At 41.4% G+C, this 16,297-nt stretch overlaps 1 protein-coding gene across 1 annotated transcript in view; it reads right to left on the bottom strand.

Moving 5' to 3' along the window:
- Nucleotides 1-93: 93 nt before the first annotated feature.
- The window catches only part of slc6a15 (solute carrier family 6 member 15), a 33,275-nt gene continuing 17,071 nt past the window's right edge, over nucleotides 94-16,297 (bottom strand). The window contains exons 6-12 of the mRNA XM_078256528.1: nucleotides 16,274-16,297; nucleotides 13,687-13,928; nucleotides 11,402-11,600; nucleotides 10,503-10,695; nucleotides 8,415-8,574; nucleotides 7,416-7,578; nucleotides 94-1,409 (exon numbers count right to left, since the gene is read on the bottom strand). The exon at nucleotides 16,274-16,297 is cut by the window's right edge and continues 87 nt beyond it. Coding sequence (XP_078112654.1) covers nucleotides 1,029-1,409; nucleotides 7,416-7,578; nucleotides 8,415-8,574; nucleotides 10,503-10,695; nucleotides 11,402-11,600; nucleotides 13,687-13,928; nucleotides 16,274-16,297 — 1,362 coding nt within the window. The 3' untranslated portion in view covers nucleotides 94-1,028. The remainder of the gene's footprint in view (nucleotides 1,410-7,415; nucleotides 7,579-8,414; nucleotides 8,575-10,502; nucleotides 10,696-11,401; nucleotides 11,601-13,686; nucleotides 13,929-16,273) is intronic.

Below are 16,297 nucleotides of genomic sequence, written 5' to 3'. Positions count from 1 at the left end.
ATGTATGTAATGGGAACCTGAAATTTGGACTGAGGAAAAACTGCCATTCTAATAGACAAAAAAAATAAAAAAATAAATCACATTAGTTTCAGGTTATGGACCATATTAGATCTTTAATCTTGACAGGGAAAAAAAGACATTTGCATTTGAAGCTATTTCATGGAAAAATTATTTACAAAGAGAACTCAGTCCTCACAAACATTGACAGCACATTAGTAAAAAACAAAGACACACGAGTTAAGGATTTGAAGTACTTCTGAACCTTAAAAACATGGTGTTCTGATATCCAAACTATCAAGATAAATATATTTATAATATTTATATTATATTTACAGAATACTTTAAATATACAACGTCCATCATGTATTCTATAAACAAATATAAATGACTTAGGCACACTTTTGTCTGAAACAATCACAGGAGTGGTTTTCAAAGGCCATCCTCTCACTGTTTGAACCAAGTTGACCTGAACTTTCACCAAGAAAAATCTCTTGAGCCTTGCACTGCTACTAATCTCAGGACTTGTTGGCCAGCAGTTAGGGATCATAATATACACAACCGTTTTTTTTTTACAGCAGGATTTGAAGCTGGCTTGATATACACAGCTCACAGACACCGGTGCAGTCCCAAGATGACCTTTTGAACCCCTAACTCGCTCCTTTGCAGACTGCTCTTTGCAGATTCTTGTTCAAGTAGGCCTGGTGGAGCGTCCACCTTATTGTTTACATCTCTCCTGTAGCACCTACAAGGAGGAGGGAGCAAAGGCAAGAGGGAGCAGGAGCTAGAGGTGAGTTTGGGACGCAGCCAAGCAAATGGGTAAAGAGTTAGACAACGATGATATTTATTGCCACACCTTTTTTTTATATAAGGTTCAGAGACGACAAATAAGAGAGCAGCTACGATAGCTACAAAGAATATACAGTACAAGTGAAATATACATGTATGATACGGCCAACTAAACGCACGCAGAGGGGTAGAGGGGAAGAGTGGCCAGGCGGTATGGCCGGGCAGGGCTTACTATAGTCAGTCTATAAGTCCGACTCGGGCATATCCGGCATGTCGGCCATCAAGTAACCGATACCGTAACGGCCGTTGGGTGCTGTGTCCACGTCGGGGCCACCGCTGCCGCTCTGCTTGCGGTAGATGCTGTTGCCGGGCATTGGCGAGGGCTGCTCGCTGGGCGACTTGCCTTGGATCAGGCTGGTGTCGTCATCCTCACCCGGCCGGGCGGTCTCCTTGATGATGCGGCCCTTTTTGTAAGAGACGGTGGAGAGGCCGCTAGGGCTGTCGTCGATGATGTTGAAGTAGCGCAGGCCAAAGACCACAGGCACAGGCATGATGGCCATCACCACCAGGGAGATGCAGACTACGATGCCCCATGGAGGGAAGTTCAAGGTCTGCTCTTTGGCCTGGAGGACAGACACAAGAAAAAAAAAAAACAGCAAAGTTTGTAACTGGTTTCAAATGTTGAAATGTCATTTTTGAAAGTCCTAGTGATAACTCAAGAGTCTAAATGCGGCAACACTTGTTTATCTCAAGACAAACTGTTCAGCAGAGGTAGTACGCCATCCAGGTTGTAACAGCCTACCTCATCTTGTGAACAATGTATTTAGTAGGTGGCCTCAACAACAGCCACATACATTAAATATATTGACTGTATTGTGTTGAATGGCTCCTCTGCTTTTTTTCCTGAAGGCTGATGTTAAAAGTCATTATTTGAGCGGAAGTAGTCTCAATTTCAGACCTAGGTTATAGAATACTGCCCTATGAAAATAAACAATTGTGCTCACCAAATGCTGACACCATTGGTTGTTATTGATATGTTTTACACAGCCTGTCTCAGCTTTTTAAATATGAGGATGTGCTGTTTTACTCTTCTGTACTCTGAATACATTTGACTTGTAGACCGTTAGGGGCATTTTCCACATGTTTTTGTGAATAATTGAATTTTATATAACTATTATCTATTAATCACACTTTTTTTTTATGATAATGAAAATGACTGTTAGTTGCAGCCCTGCTCTCATCACTTTATTTCAGGTGTCTACTTGAAGGAATTAAGAGCCTGCACAAGAAAAATGATGACCAATTGCTCACTCAGGTAAGGTAAAGGTGTCTCACAGTGAGGCTTAGTACAGCTGCCGGTGAACCTAATTAGCTGCTTTGGTGAGCTGAGAAGCTTTAGCCTCACTGGACAAATTAGGCAGCTTTATTTGTATAGCACATTTCAGCAACAGGGCAATTCAAAGTGCTTTACATAAAAACGATTAAAATACAAGAATAAAAGTTACAGTGCGTATGAGAATAACATTAAAGAGCAGTTAAAAACAGTTAAAAATATAAAAGCAGATATAATACGAGATTTTATGGCGCTAGTATGGGACAATGTATATGCCGTTGCTCTATACACATAATCCACCCGCAATCCTTGCCATTCTCAGAACGGGCCGGTCCCACCGGTATTACTTTTTAATTTCTCTTAATATGCTTATATAGATTTTCATACAGTTTCAACAATGCAACTTCAGTATAAGAAATTAACAATTATTTAAATAAAGGCAACATCAAAAAGAAAGGTCTTCAGCCTTGATTTAAAAAAAAAACAGAGTTGCAGCAGACCTGCAGTTTTCTGGGAGTTTGTTCCAGATATGTGGAGCATAAAAACTGAACGCTGCTTTAGTTCTGACTCTGGGGACAACAAGCAGACCTGTCCCAGATGACCTCAGAGGTCTGGGTGGTTCATAGTGTAGTAGCAGATCAGAAATGTATTTTGGACCTAAACCGTTTAATGATTTATAAACCAGCAAAAGTATTTGGAAATCAATTCTTTGAGGCACTGGAAGCCAGTGTAAAGACTTCAGATGTGATCCACTTTCTTGGTCTTAGTGAGAGTTTTTCCAAATCCTGCTGAGACATAAGTCCTTTAACCCTTGATATATTCTCAAGGTGGTAATAGGCTGACTTTGTAGTTGTCGTAATGTGGCTGTTCCATAATTACACCAAGATTTCTGGCTCTGTCTGTTGATTTTAACATTGTTGTTTGAAGCTCAGCGCTGACTTTTAATCATTCCTCTTTTGCTCCAAAAACAACCACCTCAGTTTTTTCTTCATTTAATTTAAGAAAGTTCTGGCACATCCAGTCGTTAATTTGTTCAATGCACTTAGTCAGTTTTTGTATTGGACTATAGTCCCCTGGCGATAAGGTTATGTAAATTAGTGTGTCGTCTGCATAACTATGGACATTTATTTTGTTGTTTTCCATAATCTGAGTCAATGGAAGCATGTAGATATTAAACAGAAGAGGCCCCAGAACGGAGCCTTGGGGAACTCTGCACGTCATATTTGTATGCTCAGATGTATAATTACCTACCTATAGACACAAAGTAGTCCCTATTCTTTAAATATGATTCAAACCAGTTTAGTACTGAACCAGAAAGGCCAACCCAGTTTTCCAAATCGGTCTAGTAATATTTCATGGTCATGATCGACCGTATCAAATGCAGCACTGAGCTCAAGTAATACTAAGACTGTAGTTTTGCCACTATCTGTGTTTAAGTGGATGTCAACAAGAGCCATCTCAGTGCTGTGGTGTGGTCGAAAACCCGACTGGAAGGCATCAAAACTGTTGTTTAGTGACAAGAAAAGGTTGAGTTGTTGGAGAACCACTTTTTTAATGATTTTACTTAAAAATGGAAAGTTTGATATCGGCCTATAGTTGCTCATTAGTGACGTGTCTAGATTGTTCTTTTTTTAAGAGTGGCTTGATGACTGCAGTTTTCAGGGCCTGTGGGAAGATACCTGAGAGAAGAGACGTGTTTACAATCTCTAGAAGATCTGTAGCCAAACAATTCAAAACATTTTTGAAAACGCACGTTGGTAGAATATCAAAACAACAGGAGGAGGTTTTCAAATGTTGTATAATGTCCTCCAGGTTTTTATGGTTGGTCATATGAAATTGTGTCATATTGGAATTTGTTTTGCGTGAACACTGTGACAACACATCCTGTACTCGATATGGAGGCACTGTATAATTTTATGAATTTTGTCTTTGAAGAAGGAGGCAAATTCATTACAGGCCTTGGTAGACAAAAGTTCAGATGCTACTGGTACTGGAGGATTTGTTAACCTATCAACAGTAGCAAACAAAGCATGTGAATTATTATTGTTTCTGTCGGTAATGTCCGAGAAGAAGGACCGCCTTGCAGTCCAAATTATAAATGCGAAGTCTCTCTTTATAGTTATTATAATGGACCTGGAGATTAGTTTTTCACCACCTGCGTTCAGCTTTTCAACACTCTTTTTTTCTGTTCTCACCAGTATAACATTTCTCTATGGAGATCTTTTCTTACCAGAGACATCTTTGACCTTAATGGGAGCAATGGCGTCAATAACATTTGTAATTGTACAGTTGAAATTATCTACAAGCTCAGTGACTGAGACCCCTGAGAGGGTGGGTGTGGAGGAGAAAAGCTGAATGAATGTTTCACTGGTGTTTTCAGTGATATACCGTTTTCTGATTACCTTTGTTTGAACACTTTTGGGCACAGAGATAGTGCCGTTAAAGAAAACACAGGAATGATCAGAGAGAGCAACGTCAGTCATCACAACCTTGGAAATGTTTAGACCCTTGGAGATAATCAAGTCCAGAGTGTGCCCCTTATTGTGCGTGGGTTGTGTCACATGCTGAGTCAGTCCATAGTTCTCAAAAACGCAACACAGTTCTTTGGTCCTTCTATCCTGGGGGTTGTCAACATGAATGTTGAAATCACCAGCAATAATTACTTTTTTATTCAGAGTATAGACAGCAGTTCAGTAAAGTCATCAAAAGGTTGTACAGTATTTAGGTGGCCTGTAGATATTTAGAAATATAGCTCGAGGGGAGGACCTTAAGCTGAAGAGCCACATATTCAAAAGAAGCCAAATTTCCATAAGATATTTGCGTACATTGCAACGAGTCATTAAACAAAATAGCGACTCCACCTCCTTTCCTCTCTCCTCTCTCTTTCCATCTGTGTGCATCCATGTCCCAGAAATGCTTGTTGCTAACCTAGCTCTGGGGAGCTTATTCCCCGGAGTCCTTATGCGTTTCCTTGGATTAGGGTGGCACCTAAATCATGATTGCAGCTGTCGCGGTGGTCCTGCTCCGTGCCCTGCTATGCCCTGTTACACCCTGCTACGCTCTGCAGTGCCCTGCTGCGTCCTGCTACGCCCTGCTATGCTCTTGTTCCATTATCTTTATTATGACTATTATTGCCATTGTTCATCACACCCCCAACTGGCACCGTCAGACACCGCCTACCAAGAGCCTGGGTCTGTCCGAGGTTTCTCCCTAAAAGGAAGTTTTTCCCCACCACCCAAGGTTTCTTCCTAAAAAGGAGTTTTTCCTCGCCACTGTCGCACTAAATGCTTGCTCTTGGGGGAATTACTGGAATTGTTGGGTCTTTGTAAATTATAGTGTGGTCTAGACCTACTCCATCTGTAAAGTGTCCTGAGATAACTCTTGTTATGATTTGATACTATAAATAAAATTGAACTCTTATTCACTCTATTCTCACTCATAAAACTGAAGTTAGGGGGAGCTGACTCTATAAGAACAGCAGGTCCAACCAGATTTCAGTTAAAAATATAAAATCAAGATTGTGCTTAATAATAAAATCATTGATTAAAAATGATTTTCCTGCCAAAGACCTGACGTTTAGTAAGGCTAGTGTTAGTGTGTTAAAATAATTATCTGTCCCATTTTTTGGGACAGGCTGTGGCTGACCAGGAATGGATTCTAAATTTGCTAAGTTTGCAGTTAAGTGCTTCTTCTCACTTAGTGGATTCACCATTATTTTTCTATTACCTATCACAACATACATTGATGAAGAATTGAATACACAGGGCCCAGGCTTGGCCTGGAAAAAGTAATGAGTGCCACTAGGCGTGCAGCCTGGACCCGGCATATATCGGTTAAAGCTTGTTGCATTTTGTACACAAGCATCCTTATCAGTCTGGGGAGGAGGAGTTGGCTGCCGTCCTTGAGGGGGCAGAGGTGCCTGGCATTTTACTTTTGACCGGGGGCAAATGATGGGAGAAGGAAGGGGGGTAAATTTGGTTCCAGCAACTACCAGCTGCTTCATCTGTTCAGTGAACTCCAACATGGGGATGGGGGGGAAGAGGGGAAAGGGTGAAGAGGGGGGTTGAGATTTCTCGTCTCTGCTCTGTGGTCTCCCATGGTCAGATCTTTGCTCAGGTGGGGGCTCTGGTGAATCACTGCCGTGCTTTGTTATGTCTTCCTCTTGTTTAGATTCCTCTTGTCTCGTGTCCTTGGCCGAGGGAGCAGATGTGTGGCGCAGAAAGTAAAGTAGGTTAGAGGTCAGCGTTTCCCACAGATTAGAAAGCAATTTGGTTCAGGCTGGTCCTCATCCTCAACACGTGCCTTTTTCAGTCGCGGAAAATACTTTTCAATACGGGTCGGTGATTGTGAATGTGTGATTGTGTAAAAGGTGTTCAGGGGATAGACACCAACCTTTCGTGAACTTGTGAATTTCACCAGCCGTCTTCTCTCCTTTATGGAGACAGACGCTGTGTGCATGGTGGGCTCAATGGTGTTTTAAGCCTCCAACGTCGCCTTACAGGCAGCTAAGTGGCTGTGTGTGTGTGTGTGTGTGTGTGTGTGTGTGTGTGTGTGTGAGCGAGACACAAGTGACAGAGAGACGGAGGAGAGCAGGGCCGGAAATGCAGAAGAACGTGTTTTAAATAGCGTTTAAAAAAATAAATAATAACGAAACGCAATGTGCGGCGGCCGGTGTTGATAGTGCGGCGCACCGCCACACATTAGTCTATGTGTGGGAAGCGCTGAACAGCTTTACTCCTGGCTCGTTAAGGAAAAGTCCATCTGCTTTAAAAAGATGTCTGCGGTCCCAGAAAATGTTAAAATTGTTAATGAACCGCAGAGAGTGGACGGTACATGCAGTTGAAAGCCATCTGTTCAGTGCCAACAGTCCTCTTCTGACTGGCGGTAGAGGGCCACTGATAAACACCTCCGCATTTAGGGAGCTGACTGTGTTCAGCAGATCCGTAAAGTCCAGTTTCTGCAATTCAGACTGTTGCTTTACAACATCATGTGACCCTATATGCAGTATAATGTTCTTATAAAATGACTTAGTTTTCTCTTGTTGTGATCAAACAGGTGCTTGAAGGTCTCTGTGGTAGACGGCACATCCTGTTGATTGTCTGAGGGTTAAAGGACGCACTGAACGTGAGCAAACTTTGCCTCCCCCCCCACATTTCTATCTACTGCCTCATTTTACTTTGAACCCTTTTTAAAATTTGCTTTTTACTTGTTCCAGGCTTTTAACAACAAGTGGGAGAACTTCCAACCCCCATTGATCCCCGGTCCCTGGAGAGACGAGCCGGAGACGTTGACTCACCTCTTCCTGTATCCAGGCACTGTAGCTGGGCGGCGTCATGGACAGCTGGATGAAGCTGGCGCACAGGAGGACCAGCAGCAGGATGGGTGTGATGTACTTCCACATGTAGTAGTAGAAACGGTACGGCGTGAAGCCAAGCATGTCCTTCAGGTCTTCAAAGAATCTGAGAGAGTGGCGGCAAGGCGGGAGGGGAGAAAACAGAGCGACGCAGCAGGAGGTGAGATCAGATGTTTGTGGTAAAGAACTCACAATAGTTTCACATGGATGCTTTATAGTATACCTGATGGCCTTTACATGCTATTTATATGGTGTTTTCATGGCTCCTTTTAAATCGTTTCATTCAAACAATATGGCCATTCATGGGTCCATAAGTAGTGGTTTCGCAGGCTAAGAGTTTGTGTTAACCATCTCAGTAACGGCTTGTTCCTATGGGAATCACTCACAGCATGTAGAAGACAAAACTGAGAGCAGACTGTAAGCTTTTAAGCCTATTCAAATCTTCATACCAGGTAGAAACACAGCTCTCAGTTTGTGATCAACTTTGTGTAAAAAAAAATAAAAAATACATATTCAAATATTTAATTTAAAGTTTTAATTATTGTTTGACAAAAATATTTGAAACAGAAACAGAATGCAATGGTTGTGGCTGCAGTTTGTTTTGTTTACCAAATAATCAAATTATATCTCACAGTGTTACAGTTTCCAAGAGATTAGTAATTCATAAAAAGTTGATGCAGGTTTTTTCCCGGCTCAGAATGGGCCTTTTTGGGGGGGGGGGATGGAATGACTATGCACAAAAGTAAGCATGATGAGTCTGCGTACAGTAAAGGCAAAGAGTCTGTGTTACCTTATTTGACAGAAATCTATTCTGTCAAATAAGTCTTGTCATTTCAGTGCTAGGGATTTTTCCTTTGGGGGTTTCTTTAGGGGGTGGGTGCCAAAAAATCTTCTACGCAGGAAAACCCATGAGGTAATGATGATGTTGTGTACTGTACTTACTTATCAATCCCGTAGACCCAAGCGATGGCCACGTTTTCCAGTACGACCACGATGAGCAGAGGCAAAGTAGCCGAGTAGTCGTCGAACATGGCCACATAGTAGTTCCCTGAGCGCTGAACAAACAGGAGGCCAATGGAGAAGGCCAACGTGCAGCATCCCACTGCAGGAGAGGAGCAGGTTGTTAGTTACAGCGCGTACTGACAGATATCTTACAATACATGTCACTCTAAAAAGGTTCACATTCAATGTGAAAAGTATTATATTGAGCGATACATTCATACATAAGTTTCAGATGGAAACAGCAATGCTGTACATCTTTATGACTGGTAAATTCAATAGGTGAGGTGGCACTATCCCCCCCCACTAACACCCAAACTCAGATAAGAAGAGTAGCGATAAACCTAGCTCAAACAGAATATGTAAGAGTATATATATTATATAAAAAGGACCCATTTAAAGCTATTTGAGTCAAAAGACCAGTGGGATGGCCCACATCTGCTCACGGTAGTGTGCAACAGCCACGGAGCCATCATTAATCAAACCGGTCATGTTTTCTGTGGTCATTTTCTGAAATATTTCTACTACTCTCCTAACCTTGGGTACTTTATCCCTTTTTTTCTCTCTGAATGCAGTGTAAAGGTAAGTTGAATGATAGGTTAGACTGTTTAAGCTTTAGTTCATGTCTGTGGAGGGTTTATGACTTTGGCATCATAACATTACAATCAGTGTTGGGGAGTAACGGAATACATGTACCGGCGTTACGTATTCAGAATACAAATTATGAGTAACTGTATTCCGTTACAGTTACAATTTAAATAGTTGGTATTTAGAATACAGTTACATTGTTGAAATCAATGGATTACATGACGATCCTTCTCCGTTTCACGAGTTTATTCACTCTCGCAACTCCATGCATTTCCCAGAGCCAGGGCAGGAATGCGTTTCTATCTTGGAAATTCAAACAGCATTTCACATTAAATAAAGAGAAGGGACAACGAAATATAACTGTGCAGTGCAACCTCTGCTTGCCAGCAACCAACTTCCTTTCAGCGTCCAAATTACTCTACCTCCAACCTGAAGAAGCATCTTAAAGTAAGTAAATGAGCAAAGGGTAGTCGTCTGCTGTAGTTTTACTGGTCACCTTGCTATTTTATAGTTGACGTGCGACTTTACATTCTCCTACATGCTGATTTACTAGCCCCAGAGCCGTTGAAAGACTGACTAGCCCCGTTTGACATGTTAGCTAACGTTAGCTAAAATTAGCTCATGGTAGCTTAGACTGCAGTTAGATTTTTGTAGTATGCAGTTCGGGACTACAAATACAACAATCTATCTGCTTGTTTAGGTACACATTCAGCCAGTTGGAACAGAAGAACACACCAGAATAGGCCTGTTTAGTAAGCTGTATGTGATGGCCGCATTCCTACACTTATAAAATGCAATTCAATGTGGAAGTAATCCAAGTATTCAGAATACGTTACTCTGATTGAGTAACATAACGGAATACGTTACAGAATACATGCCCAAAAATGTAATTTGTAACGGAATACGTTTTGAAAGTATCCTTCCCAACACGGATTACAATATACATATTTCTCTTTAAACAAATATATTCAAATTATTATGAGACTAACCCATCCATCTTTGAAGTTGAAGAGTGTATTTCCTATGTGAGTTGCTTCACACTTCATAGACATCCAGGGATTAAGGTAAACTAAGCCAACCTCAACATTCAACATCCAAGAAGTCTGCACGGGACTTTTTGCAATCCAATCCCCAATTTTTCAAGATTTTCCTAACTTTACTGCCTCCCTAATTCCTGCACCCACGACATTTGTTGTGACACAGGGATCACAATTCCTTTAAATAACTCTACAGAATACCTTCAAATTGCAGACTAGGACAAAACAGCGGTTTGTTTGACTTAATTTAAGTATATATATAAAAAAAAAAATAGTACAATTGCACTGACTTTACAGAATGAAATGTGTTCATTCAAACTATTTTCAGAGCACTTCAGATCACCATTTTAAAAGTCATTTGATCCTCGCAAGAGTTAAAGAAGAGGTACTTAGAGGTCTCATTAACCTGTAAGAAATTCCTTGCGGACTTTGAAAGTGTCTACCAGCGGAGTGAGGATGCCCTCGATGGTGCCAAACATGCTGCCCAGGCCGAGGTTAACCAGCATGAGGAAGAACATGACGGACCAGAAGGGCGATGCTGGGAAGTGGGTCATGGCCTCTGTGAAGGCAATGAAGGCCAAGCCTGTGCCTTGGACCGCCTGTTAGGGGGAGAGAAGATTTGGCTTGACATGGGTGACTTTTAGGGATTTTATGAACCTTTATTTCTAATTCCCTTGTTTTGTAAGTATAATGAAAACTCGACACTCATCTGTTTCACATTAAAACCCTCTCAGGAGCTTTTATTGTGAAACATTAGCATAAAGTGTTGGATTTTCATAGCAGCTTAACAACATAAAATTTAAGCAGTAGTGAAGTGAGCACATGACACATGTTTTATGTCTGTGGTACAATCAGAACGAGACTAGCACCAATAACACGATAGCTGATTGGGTGCAATGTTACATGTTGGTCTCATTTGTAGTCATAATACAGTGAAATTATATTTGGACTAGCAGAAGAACGAACTACAACACCACAGAATAAAATGAGGTAGTGTTGCATGGACGTAGGAAAATTAAGACCTGATTAAAATTATTTAAGACCTAGAACACAATACTACAGCGAATGTAAGGCTTTTTAGGGCCTAACATTTTGATTTTGAAATGTTAGACTTTTTAAGACCCCGCAGGGCCGCGGAAACCCTGTGATAGGGTCATGATTACATGGAAGCCAGTACCAATCGCTGATGATTAATGCTTTACCACACTGACTAAATACCATACCCATGTAAGTAAAGAAACTAAACAGTTTAAATGGATATGAATGAAACTGACATGTGTTAAGACTTGCAGTTTTTGCATGTACCTTATTGAGCTCTTCCTCAATGCTGCAGGACTCCAGTTCCAGCGTGTTGAACTCGCCCTCCTTAACCTTTCTGATGATATCGATCATCTGTTGGTAGTCCTCAGCACTGACCTGGCTGACGTGAGTGAGGTTGATGTGGTGGGGGATCAGGCCTGGTTCAATACCATTCCCCAACAACGACACTATCTTGTTGGTGTTTCTAACAAAAATAAACAGGCAGAAGTTTGTTAGCATGTCGAGCTTTCCATTGTCGCGCAGCATATATAACATCAAAACATAAATTTTGCTGGCTGAAATGACGACTGTCAATAGCAGATTTTATGACTTTATGTTAAGTTAGTCTCGCATTGCCAGACCTTCCTCCACAGCGCTGCGGAGGAGGGACTGGCTAGTCCACACAGCATTCCGGGATAGGAGAAAAACGTGCTCTGGTGTATTGGCATTTCTTTAAACCAATCACAATCGTCTTGGGCGGGGCTAAGTGCCGGACAGAACCACGGTGCCGCTGCAAAATAGCCTCGGGAAGGAACTTGTTGGACAGCTAGTCTAGCTAGCTGTCTGGAAATTCCAACACAAAGAAAGGGGAAGGTAACGGACATTGCCTAAAAAGACATGCATCCGGCAGAATTTCCAGCGGCACCGAAGCAATCCCAGAAGTGGAACGTCGTGGATATAGACTACTGTTAAAGGACAATTCCGGCGCAAAATTAACCTAGGGGTTAATAACACATGTGTACCGAGTCAACCGTTCTCTGAGATAAGTTTTCATGCTAATCGAATGTGACCAGTTTTATCGCAAACCGCTAATTAGCTTATAAAGCTAGTTGTCGGGCCACTGGTAAAGTAAAAAGAAATCGCTATTTCTATACCACTAACAGGTGCCATCTTGGGAAAACAGTTATGACCAGTCGAACGACGAACACCGTGTAACCAGTAACCAGTAACATAGCTCAAGCACGGCGTTCGTCGTTCGACTGGTCATGATTGTTTTCCCAAGATGGCACCTGCCTGTATACCGAACGGTACCGTCTTTCTAAACCATCTTTTTAATAAACTGTCTGTACACTTACAAAGTTCTTAATGCTTCAGTTTACATGTAGTAAACATGTAAACACGGTACAGGCGTCTCGGTTCGGTACATGAATTTACACGGAGAATACACGGTATAAAAATAAATAAAACTTGCGTGCAAATGAATTAATGTAATGTGGAACTACTGTTACATACGCGTTTCTTAGGGACACCTAATCTGTAGCCCCGCTTTAGCTCTGAAGCTCCCAAGGTCCGCCTACATGTCGAGTCGGTCCAGTGAGTCCACACACAGCAAACTAGTCCCTTCCATATACAACCAAACACGGATGTACTGTAGCTCTATCCCTTCTTGCCTCGACCACAAATGGCTTCCAGGCCCATTTGCTTCGCCGTTTGCTCCACTGTTAGCTCCTCTTTTAGCGCCGCTGTTAGCTTTGCTGTTTGCTACTAGCTCCGCTGTTAGCGTGTAAAGCTAACGCCACAATTCGCCAACTGCTCTGTGTAACCGAAGCTGCTCTTTTAACACCCCTGCTCTGTGCATCAACATATGAGAGCAGCGCTTGTCTCCCATATCACACTACTAGCTGATTGTCTTATTTTGTTTACAAGTTCCAGATGGAGTCTGGAGATGATGTGGGGTAACCTACTTATTGTTTACTGTTTACATCTTACTTTATACACTTCAGGCTGTTGCAGCTAGCTCAGGGGAGAGACTGGATGACACTTGGTGGTACAGCCTGAGACATGCACAATAAAAACAATTGCCTTCTGCATTTTGTTATGCTTTTCCCTCCATTGTACCGAACCGAACCGTGATGTCTGAACCGAGGTATGAACCGAACCGTGACTTCAGTGTACCGTTCCACTCCTACTAGCTTTATAAGCTAATTAGCGGTTTGCGATAAAACTGGTCACATTCGATTAGCATGAAAACATATCCCAGAGAACGGTCGACTCGGTACACATGTTATTAACCCATAGGTTCATTTTGAGCTGGAATTGTCCTTTAACAGTTTAAGTTATCTAAAATAGAATTGATCAAATTCTGCAGGAGATTTGCCCCCAAACTGTTTTCCGACGTCTAAAGAATACAAATACTACAGAGCCACTTTGCCTTTCAAAAAGCCACAATCACCACTTAACTGTCCGCTACATTCCCACCTGATCTTGTTGATCAGCTCTTTGATGGTCTGCAGGAAGTGCAGTTGCAGTCTATAAATATGTAAATAAAAGAGGAAGCTTGTATTACTCACAGTGCGACACATTTGCTGTTCATTATGTTAGCTTTGAAGCCCAGCACTGCAAACACTACCAGGGTGGCCAGCACAGAGGTGAAGAAATTAATAAAAGACACCAAGACGGCATCGAAGTGGCAGTTGTTGTCCCGCTTGTTGTAGCTGGAGAAGGCGATGACGCCGCCGAAGCCGAGGCCCAGGGCGAAGAAGACCTGCGTGGCCGCCTCTCGCCACACCTTGGCCTCCAACATGATCTCCAACTGAAAACACAACACAGGAAGAGTTGGCTTAGTTTGGCAATACAGTCTACATTTAGGGTCATCATTGAAGGAATATGGTTATATTTGTTTTATAGATCCCATATCAAAAAAGATTTCATGTCTCTTTTGATTTTATATATATATATATATACACATATATATATATACATATATACACACACACACACATATATATATATATATATATATATATATATATACACACACACACATATATACACACACACATATATATATATACACACACACACATATATACACACACATACATACATATATACATACATACATACATCTCTCAAGGTTGAAACACTGATATTTTCTTACACAGGAATTTCTTTAAAGTAATATCACTTTCCACACTGACTCACCACATGACCAAATAGGATAAAATGCTGTATGCACAAGAAAAAAAAACTTTTCAGGACTTTGGGGCTTGGTATCCATTTATTTATTTATTTATAGCTGACGAAAGCAAGATTATAAAATGTCTGAGCAGCAAAATGTCCGTGAATGTAAGTGATTTGCATTTGACAAATGTTCTACACTTGTGCGGGTCATGATGACACGGAAGCCAGTTCCAATCGCTGATGAACTGTGACATGTGGTTGAAAGTGCAAAAACAGCAAGTAAGTGGACCTTGAGTTGAGATTACGTGTATTCGTGTTTCTCATTTTTTATAATTGTAAATTGAATATTTTTTAGGTTTGAGACTCTTGGTCCGGCAAAACTTATTAACTTAAGACTTATTAATGCAATGTTCTGATATTTAATAATTAAAGTTGACAATGTAAATAATTAATTTGTTAATATCGTAAATACATCCAATACATGTTTAAATTTGTTTGGGGCGATGATGGCTGGATGTTATGCTATCACTAGCTAGTGTGGGTTGTGGTTTCGCATACATTTTCCATATTTTTATTATATGCTTTATGTATGTATATGTCTACTACGTTGCTTTAAAGAGGCATATCGATCAACAATCCTTTATCGCAATTATTTTTTAATAAGTAACATTAACATTTCTGTTTGTATTTAGCTAGTCTAGCATTGCCAGACCAGTCCACACAGCATTCCGGGAAGGGAGAAAAAGGTGCTCTGGTTTATTGGTATTTCTTTAAACATATCGTCTTGGGCGGTGCTAAGCGCCAGACAGAGCAACGGCAATGCCGCCTCTGCAAAATAGCCTCAGGAAGGAACTTGTTTTGGTGGAACATTTGTACGTTCAAAGGTTGTTTTAGTCATGCAACAGAAAACTCAGATTGGACAGATAGTCTAGCTAGCTGTCTGGATTTACCCTGCACAGATCTGAGGAGCAGTTAACCATAGTCCTCAGAAATCCACCAGAGTTTAAAATGCCAACACAAAGATAGCCCAAGTTAACGGACATCCGGCCTGAATGAGGGACATCAGGTGGAATTTCTGGCGGCACCGGAGTAATACCGGAAGTGAAACATCGTGGATATACTGTAGACTATATTATGCAGACTCTCAATGCGCCGTCTTGCCAAATGACAGTTGGCATCGTCACAGTTTCCATGTTGAAGTTTTGTATTACAAAGGTCTTAGAACGCCCACGCAGCAGGACTTTGATGTCCGCAGGTACTGTGCGCTGAAGATGGTGGCAGAAAGAGTCGTTTGAAGTCGTAAGATGTCAGCCGGGGAGACTGAGCAGACACACGAGACAGACAGACAGACGCTGCTGCTGTGAACAAGCATCTCCGCCTGGTTGGTTACATAAAGCCTCAGTAACTCCTGTTTCCATGGTGACATGATTCCACAGCCTGAGGTGCCATTGGCCTGTTGCTGCAGAGGAGCCAGCCTATTACAGTGCAGATTTCATTTGAGTTCAGTTCAACAGTGGCTGGTGGGTAACACAAAAAGGCTTTGATGTATATTCCTGATCATTAGGGGATAGTAAGTATAAGAAATGATTTAGTAAAGCAGGGGCAATTAATCGATTGGTGACTATTTTGTAATCGATTTATCATTTTAGTCATTTCTCAACCAGGAATGACACACTTCTGCTGGTTCCAGCTTTTCAGATGTGAGGATGTGTTGCTTTTCTTTGTTATATATGATAATAAACCTTTGGACCATTGGTTGGACAAAACAATCACCTTGGGCTCTGATTAAATGTAATTGTTTACTTTTGACATTTTATAGACAAAGTTTGATCAATAATAAAAATAGTAAGTAAAAAATAGTAGCCCTCCCAAACACTTTGTCCTTAGTGGCTTTATTTTCTCCAAGCAGCATCCCCGCTCTGAATTTGTACTTTAACAGTTTAGAGAAACGCTGACTCGAAAAACAAGGATTACCTTGGGTGTGAACATGTGTCGAAT

This window comes from Sander vitreus, chromosome 8 (genome assembly GCF_031162955.1).
Source record: "Sander vitreus isolate 19-12246 chromosome 8, sanVit1, whole genome shotgun sequence".
Taxonomy (NCBI): Eukaryota; Metazoa; Chordata; class Actinopteri; order Perciformes; family Percidae; genus Sander; species Sander vitreus.
The sequence above is the reverse complement of the archived record's forward strand: the minus strand, read 5'-3'. Positions and strand labels throughout refer to the sequence as shown.